At 41.3% G+C, this 19798-nt stretch overlaps 1 protein-coding gene across 3 annotated transcripts in view; it reads right to left on the reverse strand.

The window, feature by feature from the left end:
- taok3a (TAO kinase 3a) overlaps positions 1-19798 on the reverse strand; it is a 98005-nt gene that overhangs the window by 29376 nt on the left and 48831 nt on the right. For all 3 annotated transcript variants that reach the window (XM_050050638.1, XM_050050639.1, XM_050050641.1), the window contains exons 4-11: positions 15413-15484; positions 14468-14569; positions 13192-13237; positions 10843-10939; positions 10259-10372; positions 7841-7932; positions 7222-7315; positions 3832-3913 (exon numbers count right to left, since the gene is read on the reverse strand). In XM_050050638.1, coding sequence (XP_049906595.1) covers positions 3832-3913; positions 7222-7315; positions 7841-7932; positions 10259-10372; positions 10843-10939; positions 13192-13237; positions 14468-14569; positions 15413-15484 — 699 coding nt within the window. The remainder of the gene's footprint in view (positions 1-3831; positions 3914-7221; positions 7316-7840; positions 7933-10258; positions 10373-10842; positions 10940-13191; positions 13238-14467; positions 14570-15412; positions 15485-19798) is intronic.

Genomic DNA, 19798 nt, shown 5'->3' on the forward strand with positions numbered 1-19798 from the left:
GTGAGATCAGTATGTTATATGAACATTATTCCTTAGTCTCTGTGACATATTAGGATGATTTTACGACTATTTGCTTTAGATTTCTTACATATAGCTCCTTTAATGTTGGAAATAATTTTCCTCGCATTTCACCGAAATTAGCCGACAACCATTGAAATGGAACGAGAGTAGAACGGACATTCCCAATCAAATCAACGTAGCAGGATGGTCAAAGTGGCAGCCATTTTTATCTGTACTGCTGCCATTACAACCGCTGTAGCGGGCTAACTTTCGTATGAACACACTTACTTGTGGCAAGTCATGAACTTGTTGAGGCTGAGGTTTTGTTGTAAAAAGCGAACAAGCAGCAGAGTTACGTTTTCAAATAAGCAATCTGTAACTTACTTAACTATTACCTTAACTGTTACTTCCCTGTTTATTTTTTTAGCATTAATTAAATGTTTGTTGAAACATATAAACTGAAACTGTAGCTGCCCTCGCAGAATGAGGAATATCCGCTGCTCAGTGGACAGCTGAGAGGCAAAGACAGCACGGATAAACAGCGTGCCAATCAGCATATTTTCACAAACAGCACAGTGAATTAAGAGTTTATTTTGCACAAACCAGAGTTTATGATCGCTGGAACAGTGGACTAATAAATTAGATGATTAACAAGATTAACTAAAATTAAGTGTTTTTGTTTTATGAGTTAACAAGCTAACGTTCCTCTTAGTTCAGTAAAAGAGAAAAAAGTAGATTGATTTCTGAAGTATTTTTCTGCTTATTAAGGAAAATAGCTAAAATTGGCCAAAACAAACTTGTGAGTGTGACACACTTCATGACCCCACTGATGTGTGTTGTCACCATAACCTCTAACAACAACTGCCATTTTTTTCTGTACTGGTCAAATGACCACGGCAAACAGTTAAATACCCATTCTACTCTCATGTTTATTTATCGCGAGTATTTTTGTTACTGCTATATTCAACAATGTTCTTGCATATTCTCCTCATGCTGTGCAGCTCCAGCTGTAGCTAGCAACATGTTAGCTTACCTCAGGTTTAAAACTGGAATCAAGGGGAAACATGCAGCCTGGCTCTGCCCAAAGATAACAAAATCCAGCTTACAACACCTGTAAAGCTCACTTATTAAAATGTTATATCTGATTTTATTTAATATGCATGAAAAACAAAGTGTAAAAATGGCATTTATGGTTTTAAACAGGACTTACTTTTACCTTTGGACAGAGCCAGGGTAGCTGTTTCCACCTGTTTTCAGTCTTTGTGCTAAGCTAAGCTGAGCGTTCGCTGGCTCCTGCTACATATTTACCGTACACATAGCGTTAATGTTCTCATTTGAGTCTCAGAAGGAGATGGAAGCAAACTGCAAACATTCACCAGTTCCAGCTATTAAAATGTGAGAATTTCCTGCTTTTCTGTTTTATTGATTGTAATTTTAACTATCTTTGGTGTTTTGGACTGTTGGTTGGATAAAAGAATCAATTTGAACACATCCTCTTGTGCTCTGGGAACAGTTTGGGGAAACTCTGCTGCTGCACTGGATATATCTGTGGTTTCCTAGTTAATTCATGGGATTAAAAACACATACAGGAAAAACCAAACACCCAGAGCTATTTTTAACTCTTCAACTGTACTTTTTTTATTTGCTTAAACGGTAGGTACTTATGGATGGAGGTCACTGAGAGGTTATTATTTCATTATTTGTATAATTACTATAACTCTGAATGAGGTACACAGGGAGTGAGAGTGTTTAACCTGAAGCCAGAACACTGATAGCTCAAGGCCCCCAGATTAGTGACCTGATTTCCCCTTTAAAGAGCTTGGAGGGGCGTGTGCCTGTGTGTGTGTGTGTGTGTGTGTGTGTGTGTGTGTGTGTGTGTGTGTGTGTGTGTGTGTGTGTGGACACCGAAAGAAACACTGATTGTCTATGTGTGTGTGTCTGAGAAGAGAAAGTGGGGTATTAATCATAAGCTAACACCCCCCACCCCCCCAAGCCCTTCACCATAAAGCAGCCCCTTCGACACTGATCCCAAGTCTGTTTGGTACTTATCCCTCTTTAATGGTTTTTTGGCCAGGATTTGGGTCAGGGGTGTTGGGAAGAGTGAATTCCAGTCTAAACGTCAATGCCATCCAGACAACAGTCCAGAGCCTCTTCGTTAACCGCCACCTAACCTCGCACCCTCCCTTCATCCTCCTTAAAGTGAGGCAGGTGTGAAGACTCCTGCTCGAGCACTGTTGAGCGTGATCACCAAGAACATAAAACTCTTAGTTGGCCAATAGGATTACCTGTTGGGTCACACAAACAAAAAGATCAACCCCTCAATTATAGGGAATCACAATGAACATACACAGATTAACCCTGTGTACGTGTATTGTGTTTCAGTGCGGTCTTACTGGGCAGAATGTCTCTATAAAGGCTGACTTACAGCTGCCTTTCAGTTTTTAAATCTTCATTTTATGGGATTGTTTTGCCTTTCATTTGACAGATGACAGTGAAGAGTGACAGGAAGAGAGGGAGGGAAGGTGACATGTGACAACAACATCTAAATTTGGAGCATTAGGGTTCATTTTTGACCTTGGCAGTAGCGGTTTGACAAAAAGTCCTTATGACAAGGTCCCCTTTTTGCCTTGGAACTTCACAAAGGTCCAACTAAGTCAACATTCAAATACATTTTTTTGTTGTAAAGATGATCTAAAAGTTATATGAGAGACAAAAAAATGGGCACCCTGGTCGACTACAGTTAAAGGAGCAGTGTGTAGAATTCAGTGACATCTAGCGGTGAGGACTGCAGTCTGCAACCAGCTGAAACTTCTCCCACGTGCCAAGCATGAACCCTCAGTTATAATTCCTTCAAGTGCTCATTGTTCAGTAGTTTCGTACCAGAACCTGAGAATGAATCAGTGACACTGTTTGTCTCGTTGCGGACAGGCTGCAAGTGCAGCACCTGCAAAGGTGTGCTTACCTTTATCTTATAACTTAAGATACAGTCGTTCATGGGGGTTTTACCAGGAGCTGAATTATGCAGAAAGGTCTCTTCCTCTCCAAACAAACAAACCCGGTGATTTAAATCAGTACAAACACTACCTACAGCAGTATTAGGTTAAAAAAAAAAAATCAGTGTTTTTCTGATGCTGTTCGGCTCATTGTGGAGGGGCTGCTAACTATGGTTGATGCAAAGCTTGAATGGCCCTATCTAGAGCCAAACACTGGCTTTTGCTTGTTTGTTTGTCCATTCTGGGCTCCTGTAGAAACATGGGGGTGCAACATGGTGGTCCCTGTGGACAAAGGCCTGCTCCCTGTTGATAAAAATCGCTCTTTCTAAAGTTACGAAAATAGATGATACTTATTTTCAGGTGATTGCACACCAAAGAAAACATACTTTATTATATTATATTCCCTCTAAATCCTGCACGCTGGGCCTTTAAAGCACCAAAAATGAACCTAAACGTCCCTGTTTCATAACCAGCCGGGGACTTATGTTGCAGGCCCTTCCCCTTCTCTCTATCCTCTTATTTTCTGTCTTCTCTCTTCTGCCTAACTATCAATAAAGGCCGATGTTAAAAGCAGCAAACACGCACATCTCCATGGAGCCCTTAAGGCCCATGGCTAAGAGGCACAGCACAGGAAGCAGAGTTACAACAAAGAAAACCAGAAAGAATAACCAATTCTCAGCGGGGTGCCTGATTCCTAAGCTTGTGGAGGACACTGTGTGGATGCTCGCGTATTAGGGAGCCATGGGTGGGTGGGAGTGACTCATCCACATGGCTAAGGGACTGACTGAGACAGGAAGTGAGGTCACAGCTGGAGGGATTACAGAGGAAGCCCACTCACTCGTAGCAGCTCCCCTGACGAGGGTCTGTCCTGAGGAATTTTCAGTAGGCAGTAGTCGACAAAGCTCCGGAAGGGGTCAGACCTGGGTAAAGAGGACAGTGAGAAGGAGGTCAGTGATTCCCCTCGCTCAGTCAAACATATTTAAATCAGAATAACTTCAGCAGACGTAGCAGCAACAATCTAATGATCCTTATTGTCAACAAATGTTTAACATGATGACTAATCTCGTCCTCTGCTGTTTATCATATCAGTGAATTAAACCAGAACAATCCCATGTAATCTCTGAGTGTAGCCCCATATATGAACCATATATGGATTATGTAAATATGTGGAGCAATAAAAATATAGGCCACTGGAGCTGTGGAACACCGTGCCACTGACTCTGATCTAAAAATATGCCTGTGGCTACACAGTATATGTAACACCAAGTGTTTGGGTTGCAGCTATGGATCGTTAAGATAAGGTAGCCTGTTGTGCTATTTAAGATTGTGAACGTCAATACACACATTCACGGTCACTGCAGGGTCAGTAAGTTCACCTATCCACCACCTAGCTCCTCCTCAGCTGCTACATCTAACGTCCTCTGTGGTAAGCCGAGGTCCATGAGTGCACGTTGTATGTCATGCCAATGTGTGTACAGTGTGGCCTTGTGTACTGAAGTTACACTATGGAGCTGATGTCTCTACTAGTCTCATCTGGCGGGATGTTGCTAACGCCTTGGGCCGCTGGAGCTCCTCCAAAAATACCACAACCCTGCACCGCCCCACACAATCGCTCGCCTCAGCACGGTGCTACAAACCAACGCTAATTTTACAACAGGCGTTCTCCAAGCAGTCGTCTAACTTGAAAGACTCCCCCTGCCTCGTGTTTCTGTTGCTCTTTGTCAGAGCTCATGATGTGCGTGCTCTTTTTTTAAGGTGCAAAACTGAGCACTGTTATTTTATTGAGAGCTTGGATGGAAAATTCAGGAAGGCCACTGATGCCTTCAGGCTGCTCAGAGGCAGGTAACGAAAAACAACATTCAGACTCTCGCCTTGGCTGTGCAGACGATGCAAATTCCTGCAACACACGACAAGCAGCAAACACCAACACGACTCTACATGCTTGCGACCACACGCATATTTCACTTTCATACCATGGTAGTGAAAGCATAAAAGAAGAATACACAGGTGAACTACAGGGAGACCATCGAACAATTGTTTTATATTTGATGAATGTTGTTTCCCCTATCAGAATCACACCTAACATGCAAACTGTGAGCAGTATTCTACTACTACTATCTTTTTTTCCACCAATTAAATCACTGACTTCTCTTTACTACAATATATCTATCTTCTTTTCTGCTATGTGACATAAGTTTACCTTACTTCGTACTAAAGTCCCCCATTCCCTCTACTTTCATCTGCAGCTTTGTGCAAGCTCATACCAAGCACATGTGCATGTAAAATAATTATGACGACGAGGATAGATTATCTACTGCTTTGTTGAGAATAAATACGAACAGTTCTCAAGATGGCGGCTTAAAGAGAGGTCACGTTCAGTCATTATAACCTACAGACAGTCTATTTCCTTGACTTGAACAATTCCTAAACACGTGATGAGTATTGTCACACAGGAGAAAGCCAAATTCGAACAAGCCCGAGGAGCTAGCTGATGCAGGAGCAGACGACAGCACAAAAGCTAGCGCATTTGCACCAGCACTTCAAGCAGCTGTTTCTGAGATACAGCTAATTTCACCAGAGTCATTGATGAAAAGCTTGGGCCACTGTCGCAGCTGTTACAGCTTCATCATTAAGAACTTCACAGTCATGAAGAGCGGAGTCTAGGATGTCGACACTGAAGGACACTATTGATCTGGTCGAGGGCAAGCTGAGAGCGTTAAGAATAAATATAACGTGAAATAAGTTTGGTGGCTAGTAGAGATGGGAATCGTTAAGATTTTATTGATACCAATGCCATTATCAATTTTGCTTATCAGCCCAATTCCTTAGCGATTCCCTAAATAATTCCTGATCAGTTTTCCGTGTGGGCCTTCACAGGTTTTTAGCATCAACGCAACAGTTTTATTTTCTCTGTCTGAACAGAGTGTAGCTGAGTGGTGCTGATGTTATTCTAATGTAGGATATTTAAATGATCATTTTACAGACATGACAAGAAGCACTGTTGTCATCTTTCTTCTTGAAATGAAGCCACGCTTTGGACTGTTTGTTCCTCGCTACCATGGCTCCTTTGTGTTGCAAGTTTCAGCAGCGTAGACGCATGAATTTGATGTCATTGTTTTGCAATGTGCAACTGTCAGAAATGAATGCTGGCACAGATAAAATGAATTGGAGGCATACCATTCAGATGGATCAGACAATTAGGAACCGGTTCTTAACTGGAACTAGTTTTGATTCACATCCATTGGGGCTAGTGTAGAGTATACAGTGAGTGTTAACATTTATGCTCAAGCTGGCCCAACTATCTATTTATCAAAATAATTAATCTTCCTAAAAAAAGAGTCATCCAAAAAACAATGAACATCTTTGTGGTTATGACTGTTGTTACATAAAAAGATAACCAACAGACACAGAGACGACCTGTTTTAGCAGAAATCAGCAATTTCCAATCGTTTGTTTTTTTATGAAGTGAAAATACCATGATGAAAAACTTGACTGAAAAAGGTGCACTTCACCACTGTGGCTGAGATGCTGTTGCAAAGACGGAGCCAAGAGCTGTTTAAAACCTGCTGGCCTAAATTAAACTGCTTAAAGTTTTTTGATGTCTGGAAGGACAGTCCCTAGAGAATCTATTAGTGTCTACAATCATAAGCTGAGAGGCTGAGAGCAGCATAAAATGTTGGCTGTCTTCCCGTAATTCATTTAGAGTCCAAGAAACATTCTGCTTATTATGGCAAACACAAGGAAATGATAGTTTTACCTACGAGAACAATACTATAATAATGATGTTGACATGCATTAAAATGTGTCTTATAGCCGAGTAGGGATGGTGTGAGTATTTACACAGTATTACTCTGGCAGAGGTTTCCCAGGTAATTACATAAGAGACTTAGAGTGTGACCTTGCGCAAGGCCTGTTGCAGGGATCACAGGTCGAGCAGATTAACACAGGGATGTCTTACCCTGACTGAGCCCAGATCGGATTGGGCTTTAATATTCACAGTTGAGTGGAAGTATTGTATCAGCAGTTTCACTGGATGTTTTTTGGGGTGCGTGTGTGTTGACATTCTTTTTGTTCAATTAAATTACCATTTCTTACATTTTGTAGTTGTCAGTTTGACTGATCACATATTGGAAGGCCCTCTGCAACAACTACGCTTTGTTAATTAAAAGGATTTAAAAAAGAAATACAGAAAGACAGGTCATATTCAGGAGGTGTATTTTCAACTCACCACTCATTGGACTGTAGCGTGGGAGAGTCGTTCTGTGCGATGTGATATAAGGCACTCATGGCATTCATGTTGAACAAGGGTGGTTTGCGCTCCGCTGCAATAATTAAAAGACAGGAGAGACAGAGAGAAAGATGCTTCAGTGCAAAAGTTTTCACAGGAGCTGCAACGATTAATCAACTATTTGTCAACCATTAAATTAATAGGAAACTAATTTGATCAATTCATAGGTTTGAGCAATTCTTTAAAAGTAAAAAAGGTCAAAGTTCTTGGATTCCAGCTCCTTAAATGAATATTTTCTAGTGTCTTTACTCCTCTGTAAGAGTGTCTTTGGGTTGTGGACAAAACAAGACATTTGAGGACGTTATCTTGGGCTTTGGGAAACACTGATTTAACATTTGTCACCATTTTCTGACATTTCATAGGCCAAAAAACTAATCAGTATATCAAGATAATAATAAGTAATGAAAGTAATCTTTAATTGCAGCCCTAGTTTTCACAATTACCAATCAGCTTCTCCTTTTGTCCTCCTGTTTCACATTTCATTTTTAGTCATGAATCTGTCATGTTTCTGACCGTATTGGCCTCCAAATCTTTGACCAGGAGGTACATGTATGCTCACCCAGTTCAATACAGGTGATCCCCAGGGACCAGATGTCCACTTTCCCCTCGTACTGACCCTCGTCCATGGCTAGGATCACTTCTGGGGCCATCCTGAGGACACAGAGATGCAAATGCAAATGCACACATAGTTTATAAAGTATGGGGAGAAAATCCATGAAATGTTATAATCTGCTAAGCCTCTCAGAGCTTTTAAAGACTCGGGTTTGCTGTGATAGAAGCTCAGTTTTAGGAATATATGTGTGTATTTCTGTACACGTGCAGTGTGACAAAATGTGTGTGTGTGTGTGTGAATTTAACATGACGAGTGAGACACAGTTTTTGGCTTTTGGCTTTATAAGAGTCCATCAATGGTCCAGCTGTTTATGTGACGACTTTCATTCACCATCAAAGACGCATGACATGTGTGAGTGAGTTTTGTGGTGAGTAAGGTAGAGCTGATGATTTCTATTTGAGATGCAAACAACACAGGATATTACAGTAGCTCCTGTAACATTTTACAGTGGACAGTAGAGCTGCTGCTAGATGAGGAAAATATGTGATAACACTGTTAAATGTTGCGATAACAATAAAACTTGTGATAAATAAACAGATATTAAAGTGTACTCCAAGCCAGGTTGTCTTTGCTGTATTAAAACTATTGCCAGATCTATGATGTGCTATTTTTCTATGCACTAGTTCCTCTCTGGCATTCACACTTTCCTCAGCAGTCATCTAATAACCTCATGCATGCAGATTCTGACCAATCAATGGATGTCTAACGGCGAGGGCTTTGTCTGATTGGCCAGAGAGTTAACAGCATGACGCGTATCAGGCAAAATAGCACCTCTAGACAGGATGTAGCTTTATATGTTATAGTTATATTCAAAGTGCAATATTGTGATGTGTTTATCACACAAGTTGCCATCGTGAAAACGACAAAAAAAATGATATATTGTGCAGCCCTCATAGAAGCGTTGTATGTCTCAGGACCTTTAGATTTGTGTGCAGTAGAATTATTATTGTTTTGTGTTTTCCATTAGTTAGTTTTGTTTTCAATTCAGTTTAGTTTCCAGTTAGTTTTCAGTTTAGTTTTTATTGTTTAAAAATGTTAAGTTTTAGTTTGGTTTTTATTAGTTTTAGTTTTTTACTTTAATTCAGGAGGTATTTGTCACAAAATATTTGAAGTTCAAAATAGGTATTACAATAAAAAACACAACACTTTGTGAAGGCGATGACTCACAGTCATATAGACATCCCAATCTAAATAAACATTTGCACCAATGCCTCCTCATGCTTTATGTGTCGAAGAATTTGACCAAACTGACACTCAAACATTGTCTCAAAAGTTTTATTTTATTTTACGTTGTATTTTTATTTTTTTTTAAGATATTTTTTTTGGCCATTTTTAGCCTTTAATGGATAGAACAGACAAGGGAAAGGGGAAGAGAGAGAGGGAGTGACATGCAGCAAAGGGCCACAGGCTGGAGTCGAACCCGGGCTGCTGTGGCAACAGCCTTGTACATGGGGCGCCTGCTCTACCACTAAGCCACCGACGCCCCGTTTTACTTTGTATTTTAAGTACAAATATTATTTCAGTTATTTTTACTGGAGAACAGCGGTGGGTTGAGAACTAATAATATGAATGAGGAAAAGTGTCGTCAGTTCTCTCACAGGCTGCATCAATGATCATCATCTTGAGGCACACACACTTCTTTTCTTACAGTGAATACTGTAATTAATATTCTCATGAATTTCATCACTTATTAGCTTCACTACGTCTGACCTAAAATTGCTGTTGTGACTTTTATATCAAAGTGAAGACAATCAATCAGACATATGAGCAATAAATAAACAAAATAATTCCTATGATATATAAGGTTGGCTTATATTGGTTGGTTAAAACTCACTGACAGCACAATGGCTAACTTTTGCAAAAGAGTTTGTACTTTCTATGCAGAAAATCTCATATTGTCAGACTTATATCATGCGGCGCCAGTGCAGGAGAAAGGTCCGGCTAAATTAATCATAATTAAGCACTAAGAGGGGAAAAAAAAACACACTGGGTTGTTTCTTTTTCTTTAGACCAATCCCAATCACCCTGGGCGGCGCTAAGCCCAGGATGCGGTAATGGTACCCTTGCAAAATAGTTTTGGGAGGAAGCTTGTTTTGGTTGAAAAGCGAGCGCTGGGAGTAAAATGGCTAAATCCATGCAAAAGACAATGTTACATAAAACATTAAAAGATATTCTGGCGTGTATGGAGATAGGCTATGAGACACTAGTTTCACATAATGACATCCTGTGTATGCAGAAGAAAGCAGACACTAAAAAAATAGACTGACAGAAATATTCCAGTCACATTCTCCACACATGTAGTCCTGTGTGGTCGTCTGTGTTTTGCCCTATCATGTGTCTACGTCTTGTCTTGCATATACTGACCAGTAAGGTGTTCCCACAAAGGAGTTGGCAGGTGAGGCAATGGAGGCAGAGCCAAAGTCGGCCAGTTTGACCTGACCCAGCTCAGTCAGCAGGATGTTACCAGCTTTCACATCTCTGGATGGGGAGAGGGGGGTGAAGAGAGTGAGCAGAGCAGCCAAGAAAACTCACATCGGCTCCAAGGATCTATTATGCATTACGCCTTTCCCTCGAACTCCACAAACTGGTCACAGGCGTGGTGTATTTATGTGATGTGATATGTTCATTTTAACAGGTTTTGTCATTTTTAAATGTCAAAAATGATTCACACAGCCTGATTGCTGGATGCTAATCATATCTGTCTGCCATAAAAGATAATATTGTGGACACTAGTGAGACAGGAGGGCTGTTACCTCCTCACAGTGATGTTCAAGAAGGATGAAACCTAAGTGCAGAGACGAGGTTTCACAGCTTAATTAGTAAACGCTGCAATAAAGGGAGAACATGAGTGTCTCTTGCCTCATCTTAACTGTCTTATCATGTTTTTGCTAAGTTTACTGTATGGTCCTGTTGGGGAATGTTTGGAGCAAGGAAACACACTGACGTACCTGTGAATCATATTATGGGAATGTAGGTAAGCCAGTCCTAGCAAGGCACCATGGGTAATGGCAGCAATTTCCATCTCTTGGAGTGGTTTCTTATGAACTTGGGGAGAGATAAGCACAGTGGAAAATGAGTATGAACCCTCTAAAGGTGTCAATTACATAATAATGAACTGTAACAGTTTCACACAAACACCTTCGTGATAAATAAAGCTTGTGTATTTAGTTACAAAACGCAGACATCATGCATGATCACAGTCCTGGCAACTAGAACATCACAGTTTTAGTAATTAAAAAAGAAAAAATCAATAAATCTGTCCTGCTGATAGTATACAAGACTAAAGTACTCCCTTGGCGTCTACCATATGGATAGCATGTAAACAGCAGAGATATGGGCTCGTAAACTGGCTCCCTTTGGACTGTTGCAGTAACAGAGGGACTACGTGCCAAAGCAAAAGGTCACAGCAGAAGTATGACTGAGAAATTTCATAAAGTCCCAAAAAAACAAGCCGGGGCCAACTGTCATGACTGTGTATCTACGTCAGTGACGAGTGCACACATGGGTGCTTAAAATAACACATTAGGTTCAGGTCAGGAATGCTACGAGGGCGGACAGTTACGGAGCTTCAAGCTTTGAACACTGGAAAATGTTCTTTGGTCTTTAGAAAAAGTAAATCAGCTGGAAACTGAATCTAGATAACACAGATATGGTCTTCCATCTGTTTAAATCCTATGAGTTAAAGTGCTTAACGTAACATCACAAGTCAGACCTCTAAATCCTGCTAAACTTAGTTACGAGCGAGTACATTTTACATTTACATTGTATTATCTTGCTCCAAGAACCTACTTGCTGCAGTAACTGACCCATTCACACCAAGCATGTGCTGTGTGCCAGACTTTGTTCTGTTTTGTTATTTTTAGTGTGGTTCACAGTGTGGTCTAAATGGTGACACATAACCACAGGAAACAACCACAGGACACAAGGCTTTATTTTATGAGATAAATGCAGCCATCTGATAGAAGGCAGTTACTCAGATTTGTAGGAAGTCTAGCTAAACCTCATGAACTGAGGTCATCTGGTCATCTGTACCGAGAATCTTTACTTAGTCTTCCAACTGAACACACACAGTAACCCAAGTGTAAAAACAAGTTTCACTGGGAATCCCTACTGGAAAGAAGACGTAAATGAGACATAAGCGAAATGCGAGCAGTGCATAAGTGTTGTGTCATCCAATCCAAGCTGGTGGTATTTGTCCACAGAGGCGTCACTGGATGCGAAGGGGTCGCGCCACTTCAAAGCATTGGTGGCTTGATGGTTGAGCCACTAGGCATGTGGGCTCTCTGCTCCCGGATTTAAAACTGGTTAACATGATGGCTCGTTTAGCAACTTTCTGTTATATTACGAAAATGGTTAACTGAAATGTGTTTCTCAAAACATTTGAGGCATGACATAAGCCACGCAGCTGCCGAATCTGTCTTCATTTTAGATCAACAGCGGTTACGTTTTTCAGGAGCTTCCAGAGGCGCCAAGTTGCGCTTGAGGCCCTGATTTGCTAAAGTAGCCTTGATTCAACGTGATGTAAATGAGGAGCATCACTCGTCTCTTGAAACGCAATGCAGCACTACTGCTTACATAGACAGTAAATAGGAAGTGTGGAAGTGACGAACGCTGTGGACTTGTACCATGACTCTATCTTCTATAAACTGTGTTTGGATGTCTCTGCCCATCTCAGCTGTCTGTCAGCAGGAGCTCCTGGGGAGCTGGGTGGATAGCAGCTCGCTAAACTGCTTTCACAGGGCTGACAGCAGAAATTTACTGAACTGAAATAGTTTTAATGTTGGCTCCACAGGAAGAAATCAACAGTGTTATTATGTATTGATTCATACTTTCCCCCCCCCCTGCCCAGTGTAGCGAGTGAGGAGAACCGGCCTGTAGTGAAACAGGCGAGCTCACAGACAGACTGGGAGCCTTTATCAGTTAATGTAGATACAGTTAGTAAGTTCAAAACACAAGCACAGCGGGATATTTGTGTGATTCAAACAGCTGGCTATGCAGATTCCACTTCACTAAACGCAACAAAAATAGACTTCAAGTGTAAAAAATGCAGGGGGTCTCTGTGAGACATGCATCACATGGAGTCAGTGCAGACTGACGCATTTAATAAAATGGAAGCATATCTGTTCTGTGAGACGTGTGAGTGACAGGCGTCAAAATGCTTCAAAAAATACTTTCAGTGGGGATCCCCCCTTAGTTTTGAGACTGCACATTGACTTCCTGTAAAAATGCTGCCATAACCACTCTGACACAGACAATAATAAACTGTTTTGTTATTGCAATAGTTTAAACACACTTACCCTCTAATAGATCTGATGCGGAGCCCAGGCAGTACTCCATCACCAGCTGAAACAGAACACAGTTACAGCCGAGTCATTCACATGGTGTGCACTGCATCATTAAATATCCTCAAACAAAGCTTCAGGGGAAGTTTGGGAGAACTTCTGAGGTTGTTCTCTACTGCAAACTGATCACATTATATCATGATAACAACATTATGCAGATAAACAGCAGTGGGTGGTGGGAAAACTACAACAGTGTATTAGGGCCACTGTAAGCAAAAATGAAAATAATAACATGGAGCCAGGGGAGGGGGTTATATTCCAATAAAAAACTCAGAGTGTCTGAGATTTAAAGTTATAAAGTTATGAGAAAAAACAAAAAAACTTGAATATTCTCTTTGGTTCTCTGCTAGAAAGTCAGGTGACGTAGGTTAAAAGAGCAGCAAAGTATACATAGGGAGGAAGTCATGGTGGATGAAAATGTCAAGCACAGAACAACCAGCATTTGTGTCCTGTTTGACTTAACGTCTGCAATTATTTTTAGACTGAGTTGACTTTTTATTTTCAGTTTTTAGGATATACGAAGCTGTTGAATGCACACTATGCATAAACTTTGTGTTAACGTAATATTTTGACCTTGGACTACAAGGAGGGACGTCCAGCTAATTGCCAGAAAACGTCCCGCACATTGGGACAACTTTCAGTTTGCTGGGATCCCCTGTTTACCTGCAGCGTTTTTGGTCTGAGGTTGATCTAATCTTTGCAAAGTAAAGCGATGTGGTTCCTTGACAATAAATCTATGACTTTATGACCCCGTTAAAGGTTTTTTGGGGGGGAGTTTGAGGGATGTCATATGCTGTAAAGCCCTCTGAGGCAAATTGCGATTTGTGATATTGGGCTTAACAAATAAAATTTAATTGAAATGAATTGACTTTGCAATCTGAAAATATTTGACTTTTTTAACTTGTAAATTTGGGATTTTTTCCCCCATTAATTAACCACTTAAATTTCTGAGAACAGGTAAGAGTTTTTTTTTCTCTTAAATTTACAGCTTTAATCTCAGAAAGTCTCCCCCCCCTTCCCTGGCTCTATTTTTTTAAATGTATTTATATATTTTTACTCTACAATGGCCCTTACATGCTGTTGTAGACAGTCAGTAGGAGACAAAAAGAAATAAAAAGGAAAAGAATCAGACACAGAGGACGGGAAGAAAAAAGATAAACTAACAATGCAGCGAGACTGAAACAAAGAGGGGAACTGGGACAAAAGGAAATGTGGAGAGGGATCCACTAACCCAGGCAGTGTTGTCTTTCAAGTAGCAGCCTTTGTACTCAATTGTGTTTGGGTGTCGCAGCTGTCCCAAAAACTTGACCTCCTTAATGATGTCCTGCCACTTCTGCAGAGAACAAATTAACACACACAGATGGTTACACGCTACAGGTGCAGTCACAATAACACTTAAGTAGGCATTGCTATGACTCCTATTGCAATGGTGCGGCTGGCCTCGCCGTGGTAACCACTTGAGCAGGTATTATGAACTTTATACATGTTACCAAAGTTTTTAATAGCACTGAAGATAAAAAACAAAAAACTGAAAGCTAGCTTCCGCTTACCAGAAAGTTATTATAGCAACTGAAACCTCAGCTAGTTAGGAGCAGTCTGACAATGTCATGCAGCAGCCCTCACAGAAAACCATCACTCAAAGGTTTATAAAAAGACGAAAGTTTACTAAACCACAGAGATGTGGCCTCGAGTTCAGCTGAAGCGTAAGCTGTGATCACACACTGTAGAACGCCTTCTGAAATACTCTTGTGCCTAAACTTCTTCAGCGGTTTGCTTGAGGGAGGCACATTTTTGTTCCAAACTCGGTGGTGAGTAATTATTTTTAATTATTTTCACATTCTTTTTGTTCCTTTAGGGTAACTAACCATTACAAATGAGACATCTCACAGTCGCAAAAGCCAGTGTCAAGCTTTGGGTGAATATAATTAGAGAGTGACTTTTCTGCATTTTGAGCTCTTGCTCTCATTGTGACTGGATTTGTGCCAAAGCAAGAGAGCTAAATATCATCCGACTGTGGGCTGACCACATGTCCACTTGACCTTGAGATGTGGGTCAGAGACACAGCCACCAAACTGTGGCGATGCCTTTGCAGCGACACCTTGGATTTGAAGGCAAAGTTTGGCATATCTATGTGCTCGTGTGTGTGTGTGTGTGTGTGTGAGACAGTCTTTCTTACTTCGGTAGTCTGCTTGCCATTATAGGACATCTTTTTGATGGCCACCACCTCGTTGGAGTAGGAGTTACGCGCCTGCAGAAGAAAACAGAGAGATCAGATTCTAGTGAAGTCTCACAAGGACACACACACAGTAATCCTCTCAGAAGACAGGACAGGAATTTTTTAAGTTTTTGTTTTGTTTCCCTGCCCATAACACTCACAATCTGGCATCAATAAAACACATTCACACAATATACTGTCAAGAGGTAACACCCTGAGAAAAACTTTCATTACAGTTCATTAAAGTCATTTCATTGTTGTGAGATATTAAGTTATTGGGGAATTTCTTGTGACTTTCTATTAAAAATATTAAAGGAGCAGTGTGTAGGTTTTTGTAAGGGATTGCAAATCGCAACCAACTGAAACTCCCATGTGCCGAGCGTGAACTACTGGTGAGAATTACTTCAGTGTTCATTGTTCAGGAGGTTTTTCTGTGCGTCAAATTTGCCACAGAGGTCTCCTCCTCTTCAAAACAAACGGACCAGAAGATAAGAACCAGTAAAAGCACTGACTAAAGCAGTTTCACGGAACAAATCAATGTTTCTCCAATGCTGTTTGGCCCGTCACAGAGGGTTTGCGGACTGTGGTGGCTGCACAAAACACCCCTATCTAGAGCCAGTGTTTGGTTTGTCTGTTCTGGGTGACTGAAGAAACATGGTGGTGCAACATGGCAGACGCCATGGATGAGGATCTGCTCCCTATGTAGATATAAATGGCTCATTTTAAAGTAGCAAAAACACAACAATTCTTATTTTCTGGTGCTTATACACTAAAGAAAACACACTTATTATATCACATTTAACTTCTGCCAATATATCCCCCTAAATCCTGCACATTGGTAACCTGGAAATCCAGATGCCCCGCCCCTAGCAAATTTGAATTTGCTCTGCACGGGGATCTGGCCCCGATGAGCAGAGCCCGTTGAATTGCCATCGGACCAATCAGATCAGTCTATCTGACAGAGGCGGGCTCTGGGCGGGCGTAACATGATGACGACAGCGCTGCGCCGTAGGAGTCGAAAAGTAAACAGCCAAGATGGCAGCTGCAGAAGGACAGCGTCCATTCAGTTTAGTTTTGGAAGAAACGCTAAGCCAACTACACTTATCTTTTTCCTTGAGAGAGGAACAGAAGACTGCCCTAGAGGCCTTCGTTTCCAGGAAGGACGTTTTTGCTGTTTTGCCGACGGGATACAGCAAAAGCATAATATATCAGTTAGCCCCACTGGTCGGCAAACAAATGGGGCTTAGGGCAATGAATACGTCACCTTGTTTTTTGCTCTGATTGGCTATCGTGCTATCCAAATGTGTGTGGCGACATTTAATATGCCTCAGTTAGTGCTTTTGTCTATCTGTAAAATGGTCTCAAGTGTTCATCCAAAGGTTCAAAGGTTCATCCAATCAAATGAGACTTTACTGGTTATATAAAAACTGCACGTAGCCATTTGTGGGTTGTAGTGACAGAGCGGTATGGAGATGGAGAGATAGGAGGAGATGTGCGTTTGGATATCATGGGGCAACACCTTTGTTTTCATTTCTAGTATAATGTGGCAGAGGTCTCATTCATTGATCTCTCCCTTGTCCTCTTGAACTAACTGCATGGGAGGTGTGTTTGGCGGCAACAGTCCACTCAGCAGCGAACTCCATGGTAAGTTGATATGGCACTAGACTTTAAGCCCGCCCACTCTTTAGCAGTCCAATCAAATGTGAAGGATTTGATTTGTACAACACTCAAATATTCCGTTTCACTGGCAAACACATCACAGAACAGAAGCTAAAGATGCTTTAACTTTAGTTTCATGGGGACTTTAATAATATTGCCATCCATCATCGGTTCATACACCAGCCTCTGCTTATGGGTGCACAGAGGAGGCGTTAACGTTGTTGAGAAACACATTAATAAACATTTATATTTATATATTTATTAATGCTAAATATGGGGGTTAAAGTAAAGTGTCACCCACTCATGTAATGTCTTCAGGGTGATCCAGATGTGAGCTGGATAAATTCAGCACATGCAAATCACCATAATGCCTGCGCAAAGCAGTACAGCAGAGTGATAGGGCAGTAACAGATTCTCTCATTTGAATTTAAACAAATTTCCGCCTGATCAAAGCACTCAACAACGTGATTAGGGGAAGCCTGCAGGTAAGTGATGTGCGGTTGTTCTGCAGCTCCTGTTAGTGTTTGAGTTGTCTGCGCACATCCGCATGCCCATGCTAAACCCGTGGTGTTAACCTCAAAGGCATTTGGCCTTAGGAACAGCTACGCCGCAGCTCAGCCTAAGCCCTTATCTCGGCTTCATCCCACTTACAAATGAATGGGAATTTCATGTTGAGAATCAAATGGAATTACAGTAACAGCAGGCAACAGAGTATTCCCACTTGATTTTTTTTTTTTCAGATCCATTTGATCCTCATGATTGCCTGTCAGTTCATGTATAATAGCCGTTCCCTCTGGTGTACTGTATAGATGGTTGGCTATGGAGAGGAACAAAATATCATGTAATGGTGAAAAAGTGAAATACATTCAGGCTAATTGTGAATGCAGAAGAAAAGGGGGGGTTGTATGAATAATTACGACAGGCTAATTCATTCAACATGCACTATAGCGGTATGTGGGGGAAATGGGCTTGCACACCCAGCAGGGGGAATTCCCCTTGTTCTTTTCTATAATGGAGTTAATCTTAACATGCATACACTGTGGATGCACATACAGCTGCATAAATTTCTTTGACAATGCATGCATACTGGGTAATAATCTACAGAATATGCACGCAATTACACGGGCAGCTACTGAACTTTTCCCCTCTGTCATGCACCTAACCTGCAGCTATATTTTACAGCATTGCAGACTTCTGAAATATGAGACACTACTTATATTATTGTTGTTAGCAGCTAATTTCAGTATTTAAACTTTAAAGGAAAATGTCTTTAACTACTTTCACTAAAGCTGCTCTGGCTAACTGCTAAAGCTAGCAGTGCACCAGTTGTAATGCAGACAGCAAAAGTGTGTCAGTGAGCACAGCGCTGGCATCAGGGCAGGATTTAGACGCACACTGGAGCCTGTTAGCCAGACAGACATGGGCACCAGGGTTACTAGTGATGTATTGGGGCTGTGTGTGTGTGTGTGTATGTGTATGTGTGTGTAGATGACATGGGATAGAAGAGGATGGTAAAACCCTGCCAGCCAAGAAAATCCTGCCCCACTATCGACAGCTTCTGTTTTTCTATACCAAGAAAACAGCTGTCTTAGGAGGGAGGGAGGAGGCTTATCGCCCCCAGCCCTGCATCTGGAGGAGAGGAGGAGGAGAGGGGTAGAGAAGGAGGAGAGGAGAGGAGAGGAGAGGAGAGGAGAGGAGAGGAGAGGAGAGGAGAAGAGATATAAAGCGAGAGCAGAGAAATGCCGTATGCTTTCAACCCCCCCTCCATGCAGCTTTAGAATCAAAGGCTTGATGAGTAATTAGTGATGATGAGATTAATAAGAAAAGCTACAGAGAAAGCACTGAGAGGGAATCTGTCTCCACTTAATTGCATTCAAAGAGCCATAACGTCGCGGGCTACACTTACAACACGTGTACAAATCAATGAATCGATAAATGAATATGTGGGGTAATTCGTTCATGAATAAATCAAAGCGATGCTCGTGTATTAATAATCTCCACGTAGTAAAGGGCCAAGAGTGCCTGCTTAATGGTAGTATGAAGTGTCTCAAGTGGTCAAGCACCTCATTCACATCCTGTCTTTCACTCTGAGCTATGAAACTCGAGCCAGTAAATTCCTTTTACTCCAACAAGGCAATAACTTACAGGTCCAGTCATATTGAATCAGTAAACTTGGAAACTTTATCTGAACAGACTTGGAATGTCTTCAAATGGTGCTGAATATGACTGAGTGAGATTTGACACAAAAATATATGTTCAATACAGAAGTAACTACCTGACAAAACTTATTGTTACTTCAAGACTGTCAAAGAAAGACAGCAAAACATCTTCAGTGAGTTTTATTTTGCTTCTGTCAACTTTGAATAAAGTGTGTTTATGTTGATAGAGTTACTCTTTATTTACATGGACGCTGGTGGGTTCTCTGTAGGGATCCTTTCCATAATGTAGTCAAACACCTATAACAACAATCTGAGCCTGTCAGAGGCAAAAACAAGCACTCTTACTGGATGTTAATTGACGGTTTAAACATGCCTAGAGTGGTTACAATGCAGCCTATTTCACAGCTGCTGGCTGTAGTGGTCTCGCTCAATAGTGGACAAGTTTCAAGCATTTTTGCTCCCATGTCACTTAGAAACAAAACTGCAGGAAAATGGGGTCCACGTTAAGAAACACTGCTTTGAAGAGCCT

The sequence above is a fragment of the Epinephelus moara genome, chromosome 8 (assembly GCF_006386435.1).
Source record: "Epinephelus moara isolate mb chromosome 8, YSFRI_EMoa_1.0, whole genome shotgun sequence".
NCBI classification, from domain to species: Eukaryota; Metazoa; Chordata; class Actinopteri; order Perciformes; family Serranidae; genus Epinephelus; species Epinephelus moara.